At 40.0% G+C, this 13576-nt stretch overlaps 1 protein-coding gene and 1 non-coding gene across 2 annotated transcripts; one reads left to right on the forward strand and one right to left on the reverse strand.

Annotated features, from left to right (window-relative positions):
• The first annotated feature begins 1851 nt into the window (after positions 1-1851).
• Positions 1852-2442, forward strand: LOC125369533. Its single transcript, XM_048372303.1, has one exon. It carries the CDS (start codon positions 1852-1854, stop codon positions 2440-2442), a length of 591 nt encoding a protein of 196 aa, XP_048228260.1.
• A 3803-nt stretch (positions 2443-6245) lies between these two features.
• Positions 6246-6352, reverse strand: LOC125369638. Its single transcript, XR_007215315.1, has one exon. It is a non-coding gene; the product is annotated as a small nucleolar RNA R71 (small nucleolar RNA).
• Positions 6353-13576: the final 7224 nt, after the last annotated feature.

Below are 13576 nucleotides of genomic sequence, written 5' to 3' on the forward strand. Positions count from 1 at the left end.
CTCATGTCTAAAATGCATATAACAAAGTAATTTGTATCGTAGTGTTTTTAGGTAGGCCCACGCAAATTTACCCTTATTTTTATTAAGTTGGCTTATAAAATTTAGGACTATGAGAGTTGTTGCCTAATCAACTCCTCTCTCGTTCCTGATTTGACTTTAGTTTATCTATCTTTCTGTATTTATATATTCATATTTAGCATTTAGTTTATCTATCTTTATGTATTTATTTATTCATATTTAGTATCTAGTTTCTTCTTCTTATAGAATGAGGGCTTTCACACTATAAGAACTACATGCAACTGAATACTTGAGGCTAATGACCATATTATTTCAGTTTTCTACCTTGCGAGAAATCAAGTTATGGGTTCTTTGAAGAACTTTTTGGACTTAATCAACACCCGCTCTAGCGAGCATAGACTTATTCTCACGTCCATCCTTTCTCTTGTGTTCTTTGTTTACCCTTGTGTTTAAATCAATTCCATTTGATCCCTTACAATTAGCCATATGGAAAAGAACAAATAAGTTGTGATTGCTTTCCTTATCGAATCTAAAATCCTACCGATATTCTCATTTTTTTGTTTATTTTATGTCTTTCTTTCTAATATTTGTCTAGTATGATGGTTTAGTTTTATTCTGAAGTATAAACATGAGTGTTGAATGAAAACCCATGGAAGCAACAATCATAGGCACCTATTTAATGCTTCAATGAAAGCAAAGAAAGAAAATTAGTTGATCATGTATTGATATCATTCTTCAAATGATTGTGGATGAATCTTTTGGAGGAAAGAGGAAACGGTGAGAATCAAGGCACGCCTAAATTGATATGAACGTGGCTAACTTGTGCCAAACCCGTGTTCAATGTTGATGTCTTCACCAAGGACATATGGTAGATGCAGCTGCAGGTGGTTCTTTGAGCAGCAAGACACCGAAACAAGCCCAAAGCTTGATTGAGGAGGTGGCACAAAATAATTAACAGTGGCACACTACTAGGAGCAGGATGGGACAATAAAAAAGAGTGTAACCAGTTGGATGCCACTGCAGCCTTGGCAGCTCAATTGGAGTTATTATCTAGAAATTTGATCAACTCTAAATGCCTATCCAAGCAGCTCAAGCAAACTGTGAGTTTTATGGTGGCCTGCATTACAGTAGTAACTGTATATCAGGAGGTATGTTTACTCCCTCTTCTTCATCTAACCATGAACAGGTGGACTATATGGGAAGTCAGCCTATGCAGCAGAACAACCTGTACAGAAACACCTATAATCCGGAATGGAGAAATCATTCGGATTGAGGAACAACAACAACCAGGGGCCACCAGGGTTTCAGCAACTACATTAGCAGCCGTAACAATCTGTTCTCCCGCCTCAGTCTCCTCAGACTCAAGAGAAAAAGCCTAACTTAGAAGAGCTGATGATGAACTTTGTGTCTGCTTCAGAGACCAGATTCCAGCAGACGGACGCAACTCTTAGAAATCAATAGGCCTCCATTCAGAACTTGGAAAATCAAATAGGCCAGATTTCTAAGATGATGACTGAGAGGCAGCCAGGGAATATGACTGAGCACGTAAAGGCTATCACTTTACAATCAGGTAAGTAACTATCTAGTTCTATTCCCAGTTCTAATAATGATGATATTGTGCAAGAAGATTCAGGTAGGAAAGATGGAGATAGCAAGGTGATGGAGCCAGAGAAGATAGAGGGCAGGAAGAAGAGTCCTTTGAGGGAATACCAGTCCTAGATCCCATATCCTGTCAGGTTGAAGCAGGAGAAAGTCGATCAACACTTCGGTAAGTGTCTTGACTTGTTTAAACAACTGCGAATTAACTTACCTTTTATTGAAGCTATTTCGCAAATGTCCAGGTATGCGAAGTTCTTAAAGGAAATCCTTAGCAACAATAAGAAGTTAGAGGACTTGGCGACCGTGACCCTAAATGACGAGTGTTCGACTATACTTTGGGACAAATTGCCAGAGAAGAAGTGTGATCCAAGGAGTTTTACTGTCCCTTGTGTGATTGGTGATTTGACAATTAGCAATGCCTTAGTTGACTTAGGAGCTAGGATTAATTTAGTGCCATACAGTTTGTTTACCAAGTTGGGGCTAGGTGAGACGAAACCCACTAGGATGAGCATACAGTTCGTTGATAGGGCTGTTAAATATCCTAGGGGTATTGTGGAGGATGTACTTGTTAAGGTTGACAAATTTATATTTCCCGTTGACTTTGTGATCATGGACATGGATGGTGAGAGTAATGTACCTTTAATTCTAGGTCAACCTTTTGTTGCAACGTCTAGGGCTATTTTAGATGTTTATAATAGGAAGCTTGAACTTAGGTTAGGGGATGAAATTGTCACTTTTGATTTGAATAATTCTATGCGACAGTCCTTAGATCATGATGATACTATGTTTGATTTACTTGATGATGTTATTGATGCACAATTTTAGGAAATATTGCTTAATGATCCCTTACAAGTTGCCTTATAGGTAGAGGATGAGCATGAGCTATCCAATGAGGGTTGTTGGAGCAGCTTGCTTTTTTGTTAGCTAATGAACCAAGCATGAATACTAATGAGTTTGTTGAGATTGACAAGGTAGGTGTGCAGAAATTGAGGCTGTCACTTAAGGAGCCACCATTCCTTGAGTTGAAAGAGCTCCCAAAGCACCTCAATTATGCATATCTAGATGAGGAAAATTTGTTGCCTTTCATCATAGCAGCAGACTTGACACCCGAAGAGAGGAAGATGACTTTGGCCTCTCTTAGTAAGTATTGGAAGGTGTTTGCTTGGAGAATTGCTGACATTCCTGGGACTAGTCCTAGCTACTGATCGCACAAGATCCTTATAGAGGATAGCCACAGGCCAGTGGTGCAACCACAGTGCAGGCTGAACCCGAACATGAAGGAAGTGGTTAAAAGGAGGCAATTTTACTTCTTGATGCAAGTTTGATTTACCCTATATCTTATAGTTCCTGGGTTAGTCCTGTGTAGGTAGTTCCTAAAAAGGAAGGTATAACTGTGGTTAAAAATGTGAAGGACGAGCTTATACCGACTAGAACAGTAACGGGCTTTCAAGTGTGTATAGATTACATGAGGCTAAATGATGCCACTTGAAAGGACCATTTTTCCCTTTCTTTTATTGACCAAATGTTGGAAAGGTTGTTTGGGCATATGTTTTATTATTTTCTAGATGACCTTTCAGGTTACTTCCAGATTCCCATTGCACTTGAAGACTAGGAGAAGACAACCTTTACGTGCCTGTATGGTACGTTTGCTTATAGGAGGATGCCATTCAGATTGTGCAATGCACCTGTGACTTTTCAAAGGTCTATAATTGCGATCTTCCACGATATGGTTGAGGAGTCCATGGAGGTCTTTATGGATTACTTTTTTGTATTTGGTAACTTTTTTACTCATTGTTTACATAATCTATAACTCATGCTTGAGCGTTGTGTGGATGCTAACCTAGTCCTTAATTGGGAAAAGTGTCATTTTATGGTTAGGGAAGGTAATAGTGCTGGGACACAAAATCTCGCATGAGGGGATGGAGGTCAATAGGACCAAGGTGGATACTATTGCTAAATTACCCCCACCTAGTTCAGTTAAGGCTGTTATGAGTTTTTTAGGTCATGCAAGTTTCTATAGGAGGTTTATTAAGGACTTCTCTAAGATTGCTAGACCTTTAACTCAATTGCTTGTAAAGGATGCACCTTTCGTATTTTCTGATGATTGTTTGCATGCTTTTCAATTGTTGAAGGAGAAACTAACAACAGCCCCTATTATGGTCTCACCTAATTAGGAGCTGCCATTTGAGCTTATATGCAATGCTAGTGATTTTATAGTTAGAGCTGTTTTAGGACTGATGTGCATCATTTTATACATGTTTGTATACCCAATTACTTACATTTTTGTGCATAGTTATCTTGTTTTATGCCAGAATCACCTCTGCTTTGGTTCCTTTCAGGTTTCAAGTGACTATCGATGGACATTATCAGTAGTCGAGGGAAATACGTGCAAATATGGACCAGAATCCATCAAAATCGAGCAAGGGCTAGCATTCCAAGGTTGAGCACGGCCTAGACTCTGGCTGTGCTTAACCATCAACACTTGACCCTCAATAGTGCCATTTTGGCACAGTTTTTTAGGCCACCACGGCCTCCATCTCGCCCCGTGGTGGCTCAGCACCAGCGAGGGCACGACTAGGAAGAAGCCCTAAGTTGCCGGACTTGGGGTCCAGCACGGCCTGGTCTCCGCCCGTGCTAATCAGCACGGGCTTGACCACAGCCGTGTTGAGACAGTTATATAGGCAAATGTGATTTTTTGAGCTAGCACAAATGGGGAGTATCAAGGTCGTATTCTCGGGAAAGGGTGAACCTAGACCTACTGTAGCGTCTTATGTTATCTAACCTAAAGAAATCAATGAAGTGTTGTTCTATGATTAATTATGGACAAACAAGTAATTAAATGTTAAATTATCTGAAAGGATTTAGGAAGACTCTCGAAGAAAAAGCAAACCGTAGGGGACCTAAGTTAATTGAATTTTTGTAAGGATAGAGATTAAATTGATTATCAATTGTAATTACCTATGGACAAAGTCTTAACCGAATTCGATCACCCTCTCGAGATAACCGAATTCCTAAACCTAATAACCTAAAGTTGGAATCTCTTCCTAACGATCGATTATTCGATTAGCATTAAGGTTTAACCTGCCTCTATTAAGCTTTGTTAATTCTTAATCCGACTAGTCAATTATCCTTATCTCTAAGTAATTATTAACCAGTTCTTGCTATTCAATTTTCTGATTACTAAACGAATCTCTCAATTACATAAAGCAATCTAAATTCTACAATTCAAAATTGTCTCATAAATAACGTGACTTCTCATTAATAATAAAAGCAAGAAGAATCAAGAATTGACAATTAAAATCTCATAACATTAAGATCAATCCAACAACATAGGAACCCCAATTGGGTGCAACAATTTAGCTACTCATACTAATAAGCATCATAAATAAGGAATAAAATCAGAAAAGTAAATTAAAGGCATGTACACCCTTCTCTTTCAAGTTGGATGAGACACCCTAATTTTCCAATTCAAAATATCAAACCCTAATTTTCCTCTTGAATGCTCCCAAATCTTGTTTTGATCTTCAAATCGATGTTGAAACAAGTGTAATCCTTCCTTCAACTGATGAAATTGATCTCCCAAAGTCGACAATTGAGGTCTGGAAACAAATGATTTGAGTTTGTATAATGAAAATCAAGTCAGAAAATCGAACCCTAATTCACCAAATCATTTTTGCCTATATAGTCCTGTCAACACAGCCGTGGTCAAGCCTATGCTGATCAGGACGGTCGGAGTCCAGGCCGTGCGTAACCTCGGAATGCTAGTCCTTGCTCAATTTGATGGATTCTGGTTTGTAATTGCGCGTATTTCCCTCGATTATTGACAATGTCCTTCAATAATGACCTAAAACGTGAAAGGAACCAAAAGACAGGTGATTCTAGCATAAAACGAGATAATTATGCATAAAAATGTAAACAATTGGGCATGTAAATGTGTATAATATGATGCCTATCATTACATAATTAGCCGGGGAAAGTTTTGTATGAACTAGAGTGAATTTGTGTTTACGTTAAACTAGCAATTTTTATTATATCTTTTTATTTTTTTATATTCTTATTATTTTATTCATTCTTGTGTTCTTTTGTTGCTGCCTTTTCATTTCAGGTAGTTTATGACCAGGAGCTCTAATCCTACTCCTGTAGACCCTCTTGTTGAACCAGAGCGATCCCTCTGTCTTTTGAGGAAGCGTATGTAAGAAGAAGAGGAGGTGTGGATAGATATTAAAGCCCTTGTGAATAGGCCAGCAGGGATGGGAGACAACAACCAGGCTACGGATGAAGCCAAACCTTCTCTTGAGGGGACACAGATGAGTATATTGCGACCACCAGTGGCGGCCAACAACTTCGAAATAAAGCCAAACATGATACAAATGGTCTAAAATAGTGTACAATTTGGGGGACTGCCGTGCGAGGACCCAAACGCTCACATCGCCAACTTCTTGGAGATTTGTGACACCTTCAAGATAAATGGAAGAACTGATAATGCCATTCGGTTGAGGTTGTTTCCTTCTTCTTTGAGGGACCGAGCAAAAAGATGGCTGCAGTCACTCCCAGCCAATACTATTATGACATGGAGATCGTTGGCTGAGAAATTTTTATATAAGTACTTTCCTCCTGCTAAAACTGCTAAATTGAGAAATGATATATCTTCTTTTGTTCAGTTCGATGATGAGAGCATGTACGATGCTTGTGAGAGGTACAAAGATTTTCTCCGATATTGCCTGCACCACGGACTACCAGTATGGATGTAGGTCCAGACCTTCTATAGTGGTTTGAACCTCGCTACTACGTAGATGGTAGACGCTGTAGAAGGTAGGGCCCTGAATAGTAAGACGTCAGAGCAAGCGCAAAATCTAATAGAGGAGATTGCCATGAACAACTACTATTGGCAATCCTCTAGGAGTCGGCCAGTCAAGTAGGGAGTGGTCAACCAGCTAGACTCCACAACAGCCTTGGCAGCTCAAGTGAAACTTCTGACCAAGAAATTAGACCAGCTTCAGATGCCGGTTCATGCAGCCTAGATAAGCTGCGAGTTTTGTAGTGGCCTGCACTATGGTGTAAACTGTAATGCGGGAGGTATATTTGCTTCACCTTCTAATTCTTCATCTTCTAGTGTTTCTGCTGACCTTGAACAGGTAGACTATAATGCACCTAGACAGCGGAGTAACCCGTACAACAATACATACAACCTCGGTTGGCGAAATCATCCAAACTTCGATCGAAGAAATAACAACGCCTAGGGTCCACAGGCTTTCAGAGACTGCATCAGCAGCCACCACAGCAGCAGCAGCAGGTTGGACCATCACAGCTTCCTCCACCAGCCGAGAAGAAATCTAACTTGGAGGAGCTAATGATGAAGTTTGTCACGTCTACTGAGACGAGATTCCAACAGACCGATAATGATATTAGAAATCAGCAGGTGTCCATTCAGAACTTGGAGAGTCAGATTGGGCAGATTTCTAAGATGTTGTCTGATAGGCAATAAAGAGCGCTCCCCAGCACTACAGAATCAAACCCGAGGGAGCATTGCAAGGCTATCACCTTGCGATCAGGTAAGCAGTTATCTAGCTCTTTACCATTAGCTAATGATGATGTTTCCATGCAGGATAAGCCAGCTAGGAAGGAGCTAGAGCCTAAGCCGATAGAAGCAGAGAAAGTGGAAGACAAGTAGAAGAACCCTTTAAGAGGGTACCAGCCACCAGTCCCTCACCCTGCTCAACTTAAGCAGGAGAAGGTTGATAAGCAGGTTGGTAAGTTCCTTGACTTGTTTAAACAACTTCGTATTAACCTACCTTTTATTGAGGCTATTTCACAGATGCCGAAGTATGCCAAGTTCTTAAAGGAAATCTGGAGCAACAAAAGGAAGCTGGAGGATTTGGGACTAGTGACTATGAATGAGGAGTGTTTAGCTATTCTTCAGAATAAGCTACCACTCAAAAGGAGAGATCTAAGGAGTATTACTATTCCCTGCGTCATTAGTGATTTGCCTATTAGTGGTCCATTAGCTGATTTAGGAGCTAGTATTAATTTGATGCCCATTAGTTTGTTTGAGTGAATCTAAGCCTACTAGGATGAGCATTTAGTTAGTTGATAGGACTGTTAAGATTCATAAGGTATTATTAAGGATGTGCTTGTTAAGGTAGACAAGTTTATTTTTCCTGTTGATTTTGTAGTTATGGACATGGAAGGTGAGAGTACTGTGCCTTTGATCCTAGGTAGACCTTTTCTTGCAACATCTAGGGCTATTATAGATGTTTGTGATGGAAAGCTTCAGCTTAGGGTAGATGATGAGACCATTACCTTTGATTTAGCTACTACTATGAGACATTCTTTAGACCATGATGATGTTGTGTTCTCTATGGATATTCTGGATGATGTGGTTGAGTCTCATTTGCTGGAAATATTGCTTGATGATCCTTTGCAGGCAGCATTGCAAGGAGATGAGGAAGAGCTTTCCAACGAGCAAGTGTTGGAGCAGCTCGCTAGTTTGTTGGCTACTGAGCTAGCTGTCAGGAGTGCAAAAGGTAAATTCTTTCGAGACATATTTGCTTGCATATTATTGCGTATGTTCTTAGCAATTATTGTGCTTTTATTTCCAGATCACCCGTGTTTTGTGTTCTTTTGCATTTCAGGAATATTTATAGGACCGTCATCGGTGTTTAAGCAATTATAGATCAATACGTGCGGAAACAGACGAGAATTCATCAATATCGAACAAGAGCCCGCAATGCATACATTGAGCACAGCCTGGACTCTAGCCGTGCTCAACCATTGGCTTTGATTCTTGAAATTTGCACTTTGGGCACGGTTTCCGTAGCCACCACAGCCTTCAAGACGCCCGTGGTGGCCAACACGGGGAGAAATACTGCCGTGGTGAAACCCTACTTGGTGAGATCCACGGTTCAAATACGGACTCGGCCGTCGACCAAAGACGGCCTTGAACACAGCCGTCGAGTTAAATATATAAGAAAAATGAATTTTCTTAGAGAAAAGGGAAGAAGTGACATAGAGCCCCGGCTGGTTCGGTTTACGCATGATTGAGTGTGAGAGAGAGTCATGGGAGTAAGAATCCCTGAATCGCAAGGTTTCGAGTGCAAAACAAGAGTGGAAGCAATTCAAGAGGCAGTTTGGGAGATTAATCAAAGTGTAGATCCATATTTGGAGCTGTTCATCCAATTCGAGAGAAAAGGGTGTACATGTTTTATTTTCATTATTCTTTCATTGCAATTGATTTTCTAGATTATTTTAAACATGAACATGTTTAGCTAGACTGATTTAATCCATTGGGATTTCTTTACTATGTTGGCTTAATATTATATTGTTGGATTGTTTGGGTTAATTTTGTATTCTTCTTGTTTTCAGTATTAATAAGATAATGCATTATTCATGAGACGTTGTGAATTATGTGTTTAGATTGCTTTGTATGATTAAGAAGTCCATTTGGCAATTAGAATTTTGAATAGCAAGAACTGGTTAATAATCGCTTAGAGATAAGGATAATTAACTAGCCGGATTAAGAATTAACAAAGCTTAATAGAGGCGGATTAAAGCTTAATGCTAATTTAAGAATCAATCGTTAGGAAGAGATTCCAACTTTAGGTTATTAGGTTTAGGAATTCGGTTATCTCGAGAGAGAAACCGAATTCGGTTAAGAATTCATCCACGGGTAGCATAATTAGACTCACCGATCCTTTATCTTTTGTTTGATTGCCAACTAGTTTAGATTCCCTTTGGGTTTGTCTTTTTGTCCTGATTATTTCGTTTATCAATCACTCTTGCATCTCCCTTAGGACTTAGCTTGTAGCTATTAGTTAGTTTATAAATTATTTATCGCTAATTTTAGGTTAATATAACAAAGAACAAAGGAGTAACTCTAGGCTTTCACTTTCCCGAGGAATACGACCTTGATACTCGCCATTAGTGCTAAACTGCATCGATAGGTACACTGCCTTAGATTGTAGCTAACACGAGTAGCACCCATCAGACCCCCCCCCCCCCACCCGGTCTTAGAATTGAAGGAGTTACCTAAGCACTTGATTGATGGATTTTTGGATGAGGCAGAAAAGTTGCCTGTGATTATTGCAGCAGATTTAATGCCTGAGGAGCGAGAGATGACTTTAGACTCTTTCAAGAGGTATAAGAAGGCCTTTCCCTACAAGATTGGTGACATTCCTGAGATCAACCCTAGGTTCCGTTCTCACAAGATTAAGCTCCTTGATGTATGTTTGATTTATCCTATTTCTGACAGTTCTTGGGTGAGCCCTGTGCAGGTTGTACCAAAGAAAGGAGGCATGACAGTAGTTCGCAATAAGAAGGATGAGCTGATACCCACACAGACCGTAACAAGCTTCCGAGTTTATATTGATTACAGGAGGCTTAATGATGCAACTTGAAAGGATCACTTCCCTCTTCCTTTCATTGATCAGATGTTAGGAAGATTGGCAGGACATATGTTTTACTATTTTCTTGATAGCTTTTCAGGGTATTTTCAGATTCCAATTGCACCTGAAGACTAAGAGAAGACGACTTTCACCTGCCCCTATGGGACTTTTGCTTATAGACGGATGCCTTTTGGTCTATGCAATGCGTCGGCTACGTTTCAGCAATGTATGATGGCCATTTTTTATGATATGATTGAGGAGTCGATGGAGATATTTATGGATGACTTCTCTATTTTTGGTAATTCCTTTTCTCACTATTTGGCCAATTTAGAACGCATGTTAGCTAGGTGTATTGAGGCTAACTTTGTGCTTAATTGGGAGAAGTGTCATTTTATGGTGAGAGAGGGAATTGTTCTAGGGCATAAGATTTCACATGCAGGGATGGAGGTTGATAGAGCTAAGATAGAAACCATATCTAAGCTGCCACCCCCTAGTTCTGTTAGGGCTGTTAGGAGTTTCTTAGGCCATGTTGGTTTTTATAGAAGGTTTATTAGAAATTTCTCTGAGATTGCTAGGCCTCTTACTCAATTGCTAGTAAAGGATGCAAATTTCATTTTTTTATGATGCATGTTTATCTTCTTTTGAGTAATTGAAGAAACTATTAACCACAGCCCCTATCATGGCTTTGCCTGATTGGGAGCTGCCCTTTGAGCTAATGTGCAATGTTAATGATTATTTAGTTAGAGCTGTACTTGGACAGAGGTTTGATAAGAAGTTCCAACCCATTTATTATGCTAGCAAGACTTTGACAGGAGCCTAGGAGCATTACATTACTACAAAGAAGGAGTTGTTGGTTGTTGTTTATGCCTTCGACAAGTTTAGATCATACCTCGTCTTATCAAAGACCATCTTCTTGACTAACCATTCAGCTTTGAAGTGTTTGTTTAATAAGCATGATGCTAAGCTGAAATTGATTAGATGGATTTTATTATTGCATGAGTTCAACATTGAGATCATAGATAAGAAGGGCGTAGAAAATTTGGCAGAATCCGAGCTTGGAAGCACTTTATGAGAGCATGATAGATGATCGATTTCTAGAGGAGCACTTGTATTCATTGAAGGTATATTCTGATTCTCCTTGGTTTTCTGATTATGCTAACTACCTTATGGCTAGGGTCTTACCAAAGGGTATGACTTAACAGCAAAAGAAGAAATTCTTTGCTGATTTGAAATACTACATTTGGGAAGACCCTTTCCTATATTGAGTGTGTGTAGACCAGGTCAGTCGTCGATGTGTTTATAACAAAGAGAGTCTCTAGATTTTGAGGCATTATCATGAGGGACCCTAGGATGCTATCAAGCGGCGTACCATACTGATAGGAAGGTGTTGGATGCAGGCTTTATTGGCCAACTATCTTCTAGGATGCTAGGACATTTGTTCAAGTTTGTGACGCTTGTCAGCACTTAGGTAACATCTCTGCCCGTGATGAAATGCCCCAAACTAGTATGCAGGCTATTAAGTATTCTTGCGGCTGTTGAGTATTTCTCCAAGTGGCCTGAGACACAGGCTTTACCTACTGATGATGCTAGAGTTGTTTGCAGGTTCCTTAAAAAGTTATTTGCTAGGTTTGGCACACCTAAAAGCGTTAATTAGTGACAAGGGAACATATTTCTGCAACGCTCAATTGGAGAAGGCACTCAAACGCTATGGTGTGACACAACGGTTCTCTACTCCCTATCACCCATAGACCAGTGGGCAAGTTGAGGTTACTAATAGGGGTTTAAAATGCATTTTAGAGAGAACTGTAGGTGTGAGTAAGAAGGATTGGGCTTTGAAACTGGATGATGCATTATGGGCATTTAGGACTACATATAGGACTTCTATAAGTTTTACGCCCTATAGGCTTGTGTATGGGAAGTCTTGTCATTTACCTATTGAATTATAGCATAGGGCTCTTTTGGCCCTTAAAACTTGCAATTTTGATGTTGATTCTGTAGGTAAGGAGAGATAGTGGCAGCTGAGTTAATTGGAGGAGTGGCGTCAATAGGCATATGAAAACTCTTCAATTTACAAGGCTAAGACAAAGAAGTGGCATGATCAGAGGCTCAGAGGTTCCAAGGAGTTTCAGATTGGAGATAGAGTATTGCTATATAACTCACGTCTTCGATTGTTTCCAGGGAAGCTCGGGAGTCGATGGTCGGGGCCATTCGTGGTCAAGCAGGTTTTCCCATATGGCACAGTTGAGCTTTATCATCCTGAGAAGGGTGATTTTAAGGTCAATGGATATAGGCTTAAATTGTATCACAGAAACTCGTTGGAGATTGAGCAGCGGCTTGACATGGTTATGTATCTGCAAGGATGATGCATGTTGAGTCCAGCTAAATGACTCGAGAACCAAAAAGAATCGCCTTTGGGAGGCATTTCCATTTTAGCTTTATGTTTTCCTATTTATTTTTATTTTATCAGTCGTTTGCATGCTTGATGGTAGTTAGAGCACTTACTTAGTAACTAAACGTAATTGTATGAATCTAGGGTTTTAGTAACTTAAGTCGGATTTTTGGTAATTGGTGAAGACGAACTTCCCTGTTTGATACATTTTACTTGAATTATAGTCTAAATGTGTACGTATGTGTGTTGAATGTAGGTTGGGAGTTTGGCAGTTCGAGATGGCGAAGAAAAGCTTGGATTTTAGTAGTTCACTACGGTTTCCATGGGCATCACAGGTTGGATCCCCAGGCTGTGTTGATGGAGTCCTACCCGTGATGAGCATGCACATGAAGAGCTTGGAAAAACAGATGTCCGCTATGGCTTTCGAGGCCACCACAGGCTGCAACACCAGGTCGTGCCGATCAGTATGGCCGTGCCCTAGCCCGTGATGGACATGTAAGTAGCTCACACTAAAAACTGGCCGTCTACCACGGCTTCCGAAGGCACCGCAGGCAGTAACACCAGGCCTTGCTGACCAGCACGCCCATGCCCTCGCCCGTGGATGAAGCTTCAGGGTTTAGCACGTGCCAAGTCCAGGCCGTGCTGACCAGCACAGCCTTGCCCTCGCCCTCGCCTGTGCTAACCCCCGTGACTATATAAGGAGGCCATTCCAAAAAATTTCCGAATTTTCCCCCTCTAAACTCTAAGGTGCTTGTTCTCCTTCTTCTCGGTTTTTCTTACCTGTCACGGCAATTCAAGTAAGTTTTTTCGCCTTTTGCTTTTATTTGGTTAAATTTTATTTTTCTTTTATATAATTCTTATTATTTAGGAGATTTTGATATGCTCTAGTAGTTGTCAATATTTATTACTTTGGTTGGTTTATTGTTTTATTTTTGTTACACTGCTTAAGTTTGATTTGGATTAGATTTAGTTTAGATTAGTTCCTATGTTTGTGTGATTTTGAATAATGAAATGCTAAGTGTGGGGTTCAGTAGCAATAAAGTTAATTTATGGCATTCTATTCTGAAAAATTAATAGCATAAATTCTCTTTATTTGGTGCACAATAATGTGGGCTAGAATGCCATTGTGAATTGGTTTTCTGCAGGAAATTAAGGCTTTAGTCTTAGCTTTAAGTCTAAAGTTTTTTAT

The sequence above is a fragment of the Ricinus communis genome, chromosome 3 (assembly GCF_019578655.1).
Source record: "Ricinus communis isolate WT05 ecotype wild-type chromosome 3, ASM1957865v1, whole genome shotgun sequence".
NCBI lineage: Eukaryota > Viridiplantae > Streptophyta > Magnoliopsida > Malpighiales > Euphorbiaceae > Ricinus > Ricinus communis.